Here is a 14,022-nt window from a genome sequence, read left to right as displayed (position 1 = left end):
AGAGATGTGGTGCATAAGTGGTAAACCTCCCCGACAAACCAAAGGTTAAAGTCACTAAGAAGAGAAGCGGTAGAAAGTGACATATGTTACGCTGGGGGGTGTAAATTGTTGTATAGATTCATGAGACGCGCATTCATACAAGGAGCACCCTATCATGTTCAAAGAAGAAATAGAGCAGAATGAAGAAAGAGGAATGAATAGGTTCGTAAGGGCATACCCTCAAATTGGTAGATGCTCATACAAATTTTTCAAGTTTGCTAGGGGGTTGATAATTCCAATCCCATTTTCAATGACATATGGAATTTGGGGGTAGTTGTTATGCCCAAAATTTGGTATAAACTTTGTTCGGGTCAAAACCGGGTCAATTGGTCATAATTGAGATATTGGTGCCTAAAATTAAGGAAAGATAAGACATCTATTTTATCACAAAGGAAGAAGGCGTGACCTACAGATATGAGGAGGCGCGCCCTTATGCATACGAGAAGAGTAATGCTGACGCCTTACATAATCAAGGCGCGCCCTCATTGGTGAAGTAGGCGCGCCCTATTGTTATATGAAGAAAGTAATTCAACTGATTCTTAGAGCTATCCCCTAAGGTATTAGGGCGCGCCCTAAGTGAGGAACATAGCTTGGATGGGACTTCAACATGGTTACTTGGACGGGTTCTTTGGATGATTCAAGAAAGATGGAGAATTATTATTACTAACATATTTGATGCAGGTACTCTGTTGAAGAACTCCTTCCTGTAGCATATCTACAAGAAAGGCGGTGTCCATGGTCAGAGACCTCCAGGGGTATGTCTGGATTGAAGGCCTCCTCATGTAGTCAATGAGTGTCCTCATTGGGGATGCGGGGTGAAATCTGGTGTGTGCTTTGGGAGCTCTGTCTCTGTAGTCAATGGGTGTCCTCGTTGGGAGACTTTGGAGTATCCTGCACTTTGCACCCAAAAGTTTGGGATCATTTGTCCTGTAATCTGGTAGGGGCTCCTTATCGGGGGGCAAAGATGCGTCCAACTTTTGGGGTGAACCACGGCTATACCTGCGTCCACGGACTAGAGAAACAGCTGGTAGCGGAGGGTTATCCTTGGCCAGGGAGATGCCTTATCCGTGAAGTCTCGAAGCCGCGGACAAGCCTTGGGCCTTTGTAGTTGGACCTCATCGGCGGACATTCCTAAAGCTAGTAGAAGACGGTTTCCAGTGGGTTTCCCATTGGGCCTCGGGACAAGAAATCTGAACCCGTTAGGTTTCTTGTTCCCCAAGAACTACATGGGTTTGATTCTCTATAAATAGGGATACGTAGGCAAATTGAAAGGGGTCGGAAGCGAGAGCCTTAAGAAGCCACCACCAACCCTAAGCAATCTCAGCCCCCAATTCATCACAACCACCACACTCCGCTCACTTTTCAGGCGAAAAACCACCGTCGTAGATCTTGATTCCGGCTACGAACCTCAAATTTTGTTAATACCAAATTCATCCGTCAACACACCCAATGAGAGAAATTATTATTTTATTGAGACCTTTTTCTTATTGTTTAAACCCTTATAGTGTACGTATATAGGTTGATACCTTTGACGGATATATTAAAGATACTTAATATATCCGATAGATAATATACCCGATAGAGTGTTGTTATATCTTATGCATTTCTTGTTGAACTGGAAGTTCCGGTGGGAAACATTAGTGCAAAGTTGGTGAGACAAGCAGCTGCTAAGACCAATGACTTGGATGGTAAGGGGACAACAACATCTGCTGTTTTTGCACAGGGTCTTATCGCTGAAGGTGTTAAGTCCGTTTGTTATTATTTTCATGGTAACTGTATAAAAATCTTGCTTTGTGAATTTTCATGAATTGCTTTAATGTGATCCAGGTAGTTGCAGCCTTGCAAACCCTGTCTTTATCACTAGAGGTATTGAGAAGCAATGAGTAAAAAGGTATGGTGACCCTGGAAGAGGGGATCAAAGTGCTGATAACAGTTTATAATGCAGTTCGATCGAGGTTACATTTCACCATATACTTTGTGACTGATACTCAAAGATGACCGTTGAACATGAAAACTGCAAAATGTAACATAATAAGCAAATGTCCTTATCATAATCAATACAGCATAGGGAAAATATTGTAAAACGTATCACATTGGTGGGAAGAACATGTTGCCTCGAATGGCAAGCTGTTGTAACAGACGGATAGCCGTAATGCAAAATATAAGATTTAATACTTACAGTAAGTATATGTTTATAATTAAACCCTTTCCATGTCTACGTTTTAGGATTCAAAAGGTTCTGTTGTCACTGGTCTCACTCCCTGGCCTGGGGCCTGGGAACACGTTCCATGTATACCACCCAAACAGAACAAATAAATTGCAGAGCAAGCACTGGTGAGGACGCGGCTCCTGCACTGCGATCAAACAAAAAAGGAACTTGCTCGAAAATATTCCAACTAAGTAGTTGTTGATGATCAATAAAGTACACACCAAATTCAAAGTATAAAGTTAGTAAAGTTAGTAAAATGCTACAATATACATACCATATCTACAAATTTTAAGAAATTTAAATAATGTACCACGAAAAAAAACTGGCCGTCTAATGTTTGCGGTAAGCAATTCTCAACGGGCGCTAAACTCTAATGGTTAACCCCAATAAGAACACAAAAAAAAAAAAAAACTCCACTATATGCTCAAGGGCCAAGCCTGTGAGGAAACATAAAGAGGCTTTCCACAGTTCCAAGGCCTTCTCTTTTTTCTTGCTGAATTATACTAATTTATATACAAATCATTTGCAATACCATAAGAAACTTGTGGGAATAGTAAAGACTGCGGAGAATACTTTCAAAAATAATCCAAGTCAGGAAATCTTGATCTCATATGTTTCGCCTAGTGGCAATTTTAATGGTGTACTTAGAGTGGCTATACTGTAAAACATAGAGGCGAATAAGATGATTTTGTGAAAAAATGAAAAATGTAGCAGGTCTTTACCATTCCAAATACTGTTTGACAATCTGTAAAGAAGAGTCTCACATAAGTCCTACTTGATCAACGGGCTTGTAGCATGAAAATCTATAAGTGTACTGTGTCCAGACACAGGTCGCAGTATTTTCCCCATGTCAGAGAAATGAGAATACCTATTTTATATACCTTTGTTCAAGCCTGCCAATATGTTTAATCTCTAGTAAAATGATATGGATCTCTCAATAAGTACATATATAACTCATTGCTGATATTAATCGCAAAAAATCAAATAAAAATAATGACAATTCTGAAGCTGGCTGAAAAGTGGATTTCCAATAAAAATCACAACATGCTGCTGATGATCCTACCATTCTAAAGATGCATAAAAGTGCAATAAAATATACTACATTGCAAAAACATCGGGTAGTGAATTAAAGGGTGCCTTAAGAAAATCTTTGCTGCAATGCAGGCTTCTCATAAGGCAATACATAAATTAAAAAGAGTTAACTCCAAAATATCCTGACACACGAAAACAGTTGTACAATCTTTAATATAGAATTTAATGATACAATTTTAGTAACTATTAACAGAGTATTAAAACTTAAAGAATAGAGATTCCAATGTGTTAGATAACTGATGTAATGAGAAGGTCTAACCATTGCATTTATATAGTTGATCAATATTTAAGTAATCTAAATTTATAAGCTTGTATTTAGCCTCAAGATCTTTAACAATTACAATATTTTGCAATAACATGGCCTATGACAATTCTACACAAAATGGGGAAACTTGGGCATGCATTGTAACCTAAGCAGATCAAGCACACAGGTCTAAGAAGAGTTTAGTTCACAGATCCAAAAAAATTCAGAATGATAATTACAAACAAGCAATGGGATACATGCACAAATATAGACGCATTTAACTTATTAAGTATAAAAAATGAAAGTGTAATATAAATATATACTATTATTCAAATAAAGGTTATTAACTTATTAAGTATTTCAAGTTTGGCATGTTCCTTGGTCGGTAAACAAACCTCTGCTAAAACATTTTGGCTGTGAAATAATCTCAGCTATGGCTTATTCTAATTTAGCTCATGTGAACAGCCTAATTGCAAACGGTAGCTGCTTTCAAAGTGGTTCTATCAACGTTCCCGCTATTGAACTAAGGCATCTCATTGCTTCCTGTGTGATCTGTAATCAAGAAGAAGTCTTCTGGGAAGGGCAGAGAAATTCATGTGCTAGGTTCCTTGGCTTAAATTATAACTTGAAAAAAATAGTATTTTTTAAAAAATAAATCTCAATAATTATAAAATATTTGATATTTCATCCTTATAATTTCCCTACTAATTACTTATGTGTACCTCATTTTATTTGGTAAAATGAGATTTTTTGTAAGGATTCTCAGAGTTGAATACCATAATAAGAAAACTGGTTGAGCACATTAATTTCAAATGGAATGGTTTTGTAAGGATTTTCGAAAGTCGACTTTCAACATAGAAAAGTATAAACGTACCTAAAACTAACATGAAATCACAATTCGAGGCATTAGAAAACATAACTATAATACTGAAAAGGAAGTACACCAAAAAAATATTTAAAACTGAGGATAAAAGCAACTATGTAAATTACCATCACTAACACACATAGAAAGTCTTGGAATCAAAGATGTTTAAAGATATAAATATTGGAATTATTTGATCTGCATGTCACTAGGTGGTATCAGTTTATAATGTGATAATTGATTGGCTTTCTTTATATTCTGTACGAAATTTTATTTAATTTTCTTTTTATTTATAAAAACTAGATAATCTTCTTCCCATCATAATATCCTGATTTTCTTGACTCGATTGTTAAATATTCAGGAAACAATATACCATCTGCAAAAAGCTTCACTGGACTGAGTTCTAATTGAATGTGCTTGCAGAATTTTAGCACCTCGCTCACCTTGGCTGGGTCAATAATCCCAGCAACCATCAAATCTTCATAGTTTCCGGTGGCTGCATTATATCCATACTTGTGATCGTCTAAGTTAAGTACCTGAATTGCAAAATTTGGTTTAAAATGCAAAGTACTACATCACAAAGCAACAAAACCTAATCGAAATGAAAAACAAAAGTAAAACCAAAAGGTTTTAATTACCTTTTCACTGACAACATTTCCATCAACACCAGCATTATTGGCAGTTACCTTGAGAGGATAGCTTACAGCACTAACTGCAGCTATGTTTGCCAATTCACCATCTTCAACCTGAAATTTCATCATTAACATTGTAAGTTCTGACCATCACATATTATTTTAATATTAAAGTTGAGTCTCAAACAGTGCTGGATATCAAGAGATATCATATGGATACATTATTATAACTAATTAACGTTACCTCTTGACTCATCAACTTAAGTTCAGTAACTAAAGCCTTTGTGGTCTTCTCAATACCTCTGGTGATAAGGACAGGGTTTGCACAGCTACAACTACCTGGATCACATTAAAGCAATTCTTGAAAATTCACAAAGCAAGATTTTCTTTTTACAATTGCCATAGAAATAGTAACAAACGGACTTTAACACCTTCAACGATAAGACCCTGTGCAAGAATAACAGATGTTGTTGTCCCATTACCAGCCAAGTAATTGATCTTCGCAGCTGCTTGACTCACCAAGTTTGCACCAATGTCCCCCCCCCCCCCGAACTTCCAGTATGACACGAAATGCATCCGATATAACAACACTTTATCAACTGATCAATAAACTAAGATCTCATAATCCATAAAAAAAACACCAAGTGCACACATCATTTAGGGGGGACTATAATTTCATAAGCAGGCAGGTAAGAACTATCCTTAATATATCCATCAAACGTATCAACCTATATATACAGTATAAAAGTTTTAAACAATACAAACAAGGTATTGATAAAATCATACTTTCTTACATTGAGTGCATGCTTAATAGTTAAGGCAATTCCCCCCCCCCCTGCTGATAGATATGAGAAACTGTTAGATTTCTCTATTGGATTGCGCTGCAAAACATACCACAAATACTTAGAAATATGCCCCAAAGAGCTGGTACTTACTCCCTAATACATGTAGGTGAATTCAGAACCAGACCAGAGTCGCTCCCAGCTAATTCATAGTATTTGGTCCAGGCTCATACACAGAAATCACTTATCCTAGCTAATAGCTATGCAGAGTGATAAGAACCTCTTTTCCACACTCATATTACCCATGATCATTACCACTGCCCTTCTTTTTGATAGAAGAAAGTTCGAAATTTTCTTTCTATTTAATAATTTATAATATCTATATTTCATTTTGTTCTGCCTTCTTGATATTTTAGATTCAATTTAAAACTACAAACTATACCAGCCCATTCTAATTATCTATATGAACTATTATTTCCTTCTGCAAAACAATCTGTTCAACCCTAAAATTTAAAATTCCAGATGACAGAATAACAGAATTAGGTAGAGCACTAATTCTCAGCATATAAATTCCCATCTTCACTAATCTAAGCAAATTAACCAAACCCCAAATGCCACTATTTATACAATTCACAAACAACCGATACTTTATGAGCTGTAATTAAGCCCACAACTCTACACCTACAACAACTCTCGATTCTCAATTTTATATGTGCTAAAATCGGTTGATTACAAGTTTTTTGAGCCGGGTGATCTACTTACAAGTCATGTGTTAGTTCGGTAACTAAAATGTCATTTAACGTCATTGTAAGTTATGAGCCCAATAAGACCACGAAGAAGGTCCCTTAAACGATCACATTATTGGGCCGAAGGCCCATAAAGCTTCGTAGGTCGAGATTAATTTCTACTCCAACCGTTGGGATTATACAATTATAACACCCTATTTTCACTACTCTTCATTACTAAGCATTCATGTCAAAATTTGGGTATTAAACCCCTGGGAAAGTAGGACAAAATGATTACACACTCATTCTCTCACTTACTCTCTACATTCTTGTATTCCCAAAACACACTCTATGTCCAGATTCTTATTCTCACACTAGAGGTGAATCGGGGTGACAATCCATCGCATTCTCTTCCTTTTCAGGTTGAAGCCGCAAGCAGTTCATAAGAGGCCGAAGGCCGTTGCAGTACAATGGAGATCTGGGCGTAATATTTGGCGCAGTCTGTGGGAATTACAAGAATCACAAACGAGATATCGAGAAAATAACAAACACGGTTGATGAACACTCACCACCACCTGGTTTCACTCCTCATGACGAGGGACAGACGTCCTCCTTGGTGGATGTCGATGGAGTCATCAAGTTAACTCCCGAAGAGGAAGCTTTGTTTATCAACATCCGTGCAGAAAAGTTAGCCGCGGAGAAGGGCAAAACAAAAGATGACCAAGCTGAGAAAGAAGCGGAGGCCCGGGCGAAGCGAAGAGAGGCCGATGCGTAGTGAATGAAAGCCTTGCAGCTCCCGAGGGAAGAAATTGAGCTACAGGAGAAGGCACTGTGCGAAACACTGCAAGCTGACGAGCCAGAGAGAACTACCAAACCAAGGAAAGAGCGAAGGGGGTATGACGAAGAAGACGAGTCTGACTCTGATTCGCACCTTAGAAGGAAGCGAACGAAGCAACATTTTTCATCTGTTTCAGACGAAGAACTTGATGGGTCCCGAATCAGACTAACTCGCCTGAAAAAGGCCATGTTCGGTGATAAAAGGGTCGACTGAGAACCGATTGTGACGGAAGATATCGAGCAGTACTGACCTCCCACGGGCGAAGAGAGGCATCCCGAAGATGAGCGAGTTTAATGGAAAGGGCGATCCGGAGGACCACTGTGAAATATACGAATTGCTGATGATTGGGATGGCTAATGACATCATGCTCTATAAAATATTCAAGACCTATCTGAAGGGATCGGCTTCGATGTGGTACAAGTCCCTCAAACCTGGGTCCATCGGGTCGTAAGAACAGTTGAAGAGAAAGTTCCTGAAGTATTATTCACACCTATACCGAAAGGCGAAGGATACTGAGGCCCTGGTCCACAGTAGACAGAGGGAGAATGAGGAACTTGGGGATTACTTGGCTCGGTTCAAGGAGGAAGCTGGAATGGTTACAAATCTAGACATAGTCAAGGCGATGGGCTTCCTTACGGCGGGGCGGATCCCTATAAGGGTAAAAAGCTTTGCTCCTCTCTTTACAATTTTCACCCCAAATCCCTAAATGATATATATGTGAGGGGTGAGAACATTCGGAGGAAAATGGAAATTATTAAGGGATACAAAGATTTCCGAAGGGATGACCGATCGAAGCGAGCAGAGAGATATGATAGCTCAAGATCTGGGAACGACCGAAGGGATAGCAGGAAGGAGGGAAGAAAAGAAACCGACCGGTGGGCCGAAAGGCGCTGAGATAAAGATTTGGTTGTATGCACGTATTTGAATGCACCAATCTCCAAGATTCTCCATGAGATTAAGGGAAAGTCTGGGTTCGTTCGGCCAGTCAAGATGAAGGTCCCGAATCACAAGAAGAACCTCGACAAGTACTGTGATTATCATAGAGACAGAGGGCATAATACTGATAAATGCTACCATCTCAAGAAGCTTATCGAACAGATGATCAAAGAAGGAGAACTCAATCTGTTCGTCCGAGATCTGAGGGACAGACTAGGGCCGAAGGAAAATCAGGAAGAACCGAAAACTGAGGAGCCCGAATGAAGAGACAGGATAAGGGGTGAGGTGAAGACAATTTCTGGGGGCAGTGTGCTGGACAGAGAGAGCAAAATGGTGAAGAAGAAGTATGCCCGACAAGTGTACAACCTCTATCAGTTCAACCAGGCGAAGCCCCACATGCCCATGACTTTCACTACAGAAGATTATGAGGATATCATTCGCCCACATGAAGACCCCCTTATCATCAATCCTCTCATCAGACAAAACAAAATCTGGAAGGTGTTTGTGAATACTGGCAGCTCGGTCAACATCCTTCTCCATAAAACCTATTGTAAGATGAACCTGGTCGGCGAACAACTAGAGCCTTGTAACGAAGCACATCTCTATGCCTTCGGAGGTCACCCGATACAGTTCGAAGGTACGATCACTTTTCCCGTCCTTTTGGTAAAATTGTCATATACTGTTGAGAAGCCAGTAATGTTCTATGTAATTCGGATTGAGAGTCCGTATAATGCCATTGTGTGAAGGCCGTTCATGTCAACCTTTGAGGCGATAGAATCCATACCCCACCTCAAGCTCAAATTCCCAACTGAGAAAGGGGTAGGAGAGATGAGGGGCGATCAGAAAACCGCCCGAATAATCATGCTGGAAGATTTAGAAAACGATCAGGCTTATAAAAAGCCAGATGAAACTAGAAAAAAGAAAAATAGCCGAGGTCGAACCTAGTGGAAGCAGAGAGACCCTGAACATCGAATTGGAAAAATTCGGGGTGGATCTTTCAAGTCTGATTGCCAAGTCAGCCGCCGAAATCGAAGAAGTTGAACTATATGCTGGGCATTCGGGAAAAATGGTTCGAATTGGGAGAAATATGGAGAAAGATCTGATTAAAAAGGTTATTGCGGTGATTCGGCAGTACCATGATGTGTTCACCTGGGGGTCGGAAGACATGCCTGGTTTACATCTCAAGACGGCTAAGCATTGCCTTAATGTACAGTCCGAGGCCAAACCAGTAAAGCAGAAGAAGAGGACCTTTGCATCCGAACGACAGAAGGTCATTGAGGCCGAAGTGGAAAAGCTTCTGGAAGTTAAGTTTATAGAAGAAATCAAGTATCCTGACTGGTTGGCTAACCTGGTGGTCGTTAAAAAATCCAATGGGAAGTGGAGGATGTGTGTGGACTACACGGATCTTAACAAGGCTTGTCTGAAGGATCACTACCCCTACCCATCATCGCCCAATTTATAGACTCCATGGCCGGATACCAGGTACTTAGTTTTCTTAATGCTTTTTCTGGTTATCATCAAATTTCCATGAACGACAAAGATGTTCCCGAGACAGCGTTCATAACTCCGAAGGGGACTTATGCTTATATTAAAATGCCATTTAGATTTAAGAACGCTGGAGCCACATTTCAGCGAATGGTGAATAAAGTGTTCAAGGAACAGATTGGCTGAAATATGGAGGCTTATGTGGATGACATGATCGTGAAATCCCTGTTCCAAGATCATGTTGAAGATTTAAGAGAATGCTTCGAGACCCTTTGAAGGAATAACATGAGGATAAATCCGAAAAAGTGCACGTTCGGCGTGGCAAGTGGAAATTTTCTGGGCTACATGGTCAGTGCTCGTGGGATAGAGGCGAACCCAGAAAAAATTGAAGCAGTTATCAACATGGAAGCTCCTAAATGCGTTAGGGATATCCAAAAGCTAACCGGCCGATTGGCTGCCCTTCGGCGTTTCATCTCCAGGTCAGCCGAGAAAGCACTCCCTTTTTTCGCCGTACTGAAGGGGTCAAAGAATTTCGAGTGGGGGCCCGTATGTCAAAGGGCATTTGAAGAACTAAAATAATACCTCACTATAGCCCCCACTCTTAATGAGGCCGGATCTGAAGGAAACCCTTCAGCTCTACTTGGTTGTGTCCAACCGAACACTGGGTGCGGTACTTGTAAAAAATCATGAAGGGAATTAACATCCCGTCTTCTACATGTCCCATGTGCTCAAGGATGCAGAAATAAGGTACCCCAATGCCGAGAAATTCGCATATGGGTTGGTCATGACCTCCCAAAAATTTCGACATTATTTTCAAGGCCGAACAGTTCAGGTGGTCACTGATCAACCATTGAAGAAACTTCTAAAGAGGCCAGAAGCTTCGGGAAGGGTTGTAGCTTGGTCCATCGAGCTGGGAGAATACGACCTCGAGTTCGTCCCCCAAACAGCATTCAAAGCCCAAGATTTGGCAGACTTTATGGTCGAATGCACATTATCCGGACGGAAGGATCTTACACCGGAGGAACAACTCATTCAGACTCTAGGTAAATGGAAGCTCTTTATAGATAGATCGGTCGCTGGGAAAAATTACGGGGCCGGCTTAATCCTCTCTAGCCCCGGCGGATTTGAAATATGTCAATCCATGCGGTTCGACTTCCCCCTCACTAATAATAAATTGGAATATGAAGCCCTCTTGGCAGGAATAGAGTTAGCTCTAAGCCTCAAGGCGAAGCACTTAAGGGCGTTTAGTGATTCCATGGTGGTAGTCAAGCACTTTTCAGGGGAATATGAACAAAGGGATCCCTGGACAAAGGCTTACGCCACTAAGGTAAAAGATTCTTCTTTGTCATTTGAAACTTTTGAGCTAAGTCAGATAGGCAGGGAAAACAATAGTAGAGCGGATGCCATATCCAAGCTAGCTTCAGTCAAGACACAGAGCCTGACCGGTTCTATCTATCTCACCGAAGCCAAGACGCCTTCAATCGAAAAAAAAAAGAATGCCTTAAAATTCACCAAGGCGTCGATTGGATGACCCATATTCAGAATTTGTTGGAAAAAGAAATCCTTCCCTTGGACTGAAGGGAAGCCCAAAAAGTAAGGTACATGGCATCAAGCTACACTATCGTCAATGGAAGGATGTATCATCGATCGATCAGTCAACCCCTTTTGAGGTGCTTAAATGTCGAAGAACAACAACAGGCCTTAGAAACGGTGCACGAAGGAATTTGCGGAGAACATCTGGTCGGTCGGTCTTTTGCCTTTAAGATCCTTCGTCAAGGATTCTTTTGGATGACTTTGCGAGCTGATGCGATCGAATATGCAAAGAAGTGCAAACAATGTCAGCTGTTTGCCAATGTTCTGAAGCAGCCTCCCGAAAAAATGACTTATGTCCTTAGCCCCATTATGTTCGCTATGTGGGCCATAGATATAGTCGGTATTCTCCCTACCAGCACCAAAGAGGCAAAATACTGCATTATCTCCATCGACTACATGACCAAGTGGGTCGAAGCCAGGCCGCTATCCGCCATAACTGAAGAAGCGACCAAAAAGTTCTTTCTTGAGTAGATCACTCTCAGGTTCGGGTTTTTGAAAGTTTATGTCTCGGACAACGGAAAACATTTCGTTAGGAACAAGTTCTGAAAGTTTCTGCATCACTTCGGGGTTCAACATAAATTCAGCCGAGTTGCGCACCCCAAGGGAAACGGGGCGATCGAAGCAGCCAACAAGATAATCTTTCAAGGGATCAAGAAAAGGTTAGGTGAAGCTAATGGAAGATGGGCCAAAGAGTTACCCTGGGTCTTGTGGGCTTACCGAACAACGCCCAGGTCTTCCACCGGGGAAACTCCTTTTAGGCTGGCATATGGAATGGATGCCCTAGTTCCGATCGAAGTGGGCCTACAGTTTTACAGAACTGAAGTCTACAATGTGGAAATCAACAACTTCAGATTAAGAGCGAATGTGGATTTATTAGAAGAAGAAAGAGTGGCTGCCCACCGAAGGAACATAAAGTACCTACTACAAGCAACCCAACACTATGATTCAGGAATAAAAAAAGGTCATTCGGTGTTGGAGATTTGGTCCTACAAGAACTAGCCGCATCCATGCCAGCGAGATAAGAGAAACTTTAGTCAAACTGGGAAGGACCTTATAAAGTGATCGAGATCGTTCATCCCGGGACTTACAAGCTGGAAATATTAGCTAACGAAGCCATCAAGAATACTTTGCATGCTAGTCGCCTTTGGAAATTTTATCAGTAAGGAAAATTTCTTTTATTCTTTATTTGTAATTCATTTTGAATTCAATGTGAAAAGTGTAATGAGTTAATGATCAAATAAAAATGCATTTCCTTCGCACAAATTTATTACTTAAAATTATGACAAACTGCGCGGTCGAACAAGTATTATCTAGGGGCGATCTCGAAGAATATAAACCCTTTGCCCGCCTTGTTTGGTTTGCTTAAAATGAAAGGCCGAATGAATATTATCTAGGGGCGATCTCAAACAGAATAATATCCTTCGCCCTATAACTACTATGAATTATTAACTTAAATGGACACGACGAGGATGAACGAAGAACGTCTAAGGGCTATTTTAAGAGAAGATATTCTCCTTCATCCTTCCCTTGTGATTTCTGTCCACTAAAATCACATGATCACCGAAGGAACGAAGAAGGTCTTGTCTAAGGGCAATCCCGAAGAAGACAAGTGTAATAACCCCCAAAATTTTGAACTTTTTGTAACCCTTGTGAATAGTGTTTTTGTTGAATGAGAAAACTTTTCATGCCACACTATGTAGGGGTTCTGTTATGGATATTCTGAGATTTTATAAGTACTCTATATGGTATATAAGTGTATGTAAAGATCGTCAGAATCCAATTCCGAACACTTTGATTTTTCCCGGAAATCCACTAGATACGGAAAGAATTGAGTATAAGGTAAGAGGATAAAAAGGATTTAAATTAAAGGATTATAAGAGAGGATCATAAAAGGAATATAATATATTGAGAAAGGTTAAGGGAACCTAAGTAATAAGATCCCGGGTATGATCCCTCAAACGATAAACGAAAACGAAAGTTAAGCGAACCGTATAACAGATCAGCGGTCATTAGGCAAACAATTAGGAAGTTAATCAAAGGGATTAGAGAGGATGATGTCACCCAACCAATGAGAAGAGGACAAGGAGGGAAAGATGACATCATAGCATGACATAAGCATGACATGGGAAGGAAGGAAATGTGGTGGAATATTAACCACACAAAATCAAGGTTAAATTGGTAATTAACCAAAAACAAATCAAATATTCAACCAACCAAGCCAAACAATTCATTTTTCATCAAAACAAGAACACAAGGCATTTTATTTTCTTCATGCTCTCGGCTTTTTCATTTTCAAGAAGCTAGAATTTTCAAAACTCAAGATCAAGGCTTCCTAAATTGGTAAGATAATTCCCTAGTCATCCTTATGCATAGTTATGGCTATATTATGAGTTTAAGCCTTCAATTCTTTCTCAATCTTCTTCAAGAAATCAATGAAGAAGACAATGAATAGTGACTTCAAGAATTTTAACTTGATTTTCTTGTTTTTCCTTTAAGATCCAAGCTTTCCTAAGACTCCTCAAGGCTTCCTAAGGCTTCCTAGCTACTCCCACCACTTCAAGGAAGGTATATCATCTCCAAACCCT

The 14,022-nt window shown here is 40.1% G+C and overlaps 2 protein-coding genes across 3 annotated transcripts; one reads left to right on the top strand and one right to left on the bottom strand.

Annotated features, from left to right (window-relative positions):
- Positions 1 to 2,022: 2,022 nt before the first annotated feature.
- Positions 2,023 to 6,608, bottom strand: LOC141698181 (chaperonin 60 subunit beta 3, chloroplastic-like). 2 transcript variants are annotated; one of them, XM_074502814.1, is made up of 5 exons: positions 5,510 to 6,608; positions 5,323 to 5,417; positions 5,085 to 5,192; positions 4,890 to 4,982; positions 2,023 to 2,393 (listed from the first exon to the last, which is right to left on the bottom strand). In XM_074502814.1, exons 1-5 carry the CDS (start codon positions 5,652 to 5,654, stop codon positions 2,262 to 2,264), a joined length of 573 nt encoding a protein of 190 aa, XP_074358915.1. In that variant the 5' UTR covers positions 5,655 to 6,608; the 3' UTR covers positions 2,023 to 2,261. The 2 variants fall into 2 exon arrangements, with proteins under 2 accessions (XP_074358915.1, XP_074358914.1); XM_074502813.1 differs by lacking the exon at positions 2,023 to 2,393 and having other exon boundaries at positions 4,655 to 4,982.
- A 4,838-nt stretch (positions 6,609 to 11,446) lies between these two features.
- On the top strand, positions 11,447 to 12,436 carry LOC141695995 (uncharacterized). The gene is made up of 2 exons (XM_074500194.1): positions 11,447 to 11,892; positions 12,022 to 12,436. The coding sequence occupies exons 1-2, from the start codon at positions 11,447 to 11,449 to the stop codon at positions 12,434 to 12,436; spliced, it is 861 nt and encodes a 286-aa protein (XP_074356295.1).
- The last annotated feature ends 1,586 nt before the right edge of the window (positions 12,437 to 14,022 follow it).

Source organism: Apium graveolens, chromosome 11 (genome assembly GCF_009905375.1).
Source record: "Apium graveolens cultivar Ventura chromosome 11, ASM990537v1, whole genome shotgun sequence".
NCBI lineage: Eukaryota > Viridiplantae > Streptophyta > Magnoliopsida > Apiales > Apiaceae > Apium > Apium graveolens.
Note: the sequence above shows the minus strand (reverse complement) of the source record. Positions and strands in the feature narration are given on the sequence as shown.

Excerpts from the sequence above, each read along its gene's own strand:
- LOC141698181 (XM_074502813.1), bottom strand. The coding sequence starts at position 5,654 with ATGCATTTCGTGTCATACTGGAAGTTCGGGGGGGGGGGGGACATTGGT. Across the intron at positions 5,418-5,509 it reads ACAGGGTCTTATCGTTGAAG|GTAGTTGTAGCTGTGCAAAC; the intron begins GTGTTAAAGTCC and ends AATGTGATCCAG. Across the intron at positions 4,983-5,084 it reads GAAATGTTGTCAGTGAAAAG|GTACTTAACTTAGACGATCA; the intron begins GTAATTAAAACC and ends TTTGCAATTCAG.
- LOC141695995 (XM_074500194.1), top strand. The coding sequence starts at position 11,447 with ATGGCATCAAGCTACACTATCGTCAATGGAAGGATGTATCATCGATCG. Across the intron at positions 11,893-12,021 it reads ACTGAAGAAGCGACCAAAAA|CCGAGTTGCGCACCCCAAGG; the intron begins GTTCTTTCTTGA and ends ACATAAATTCAG.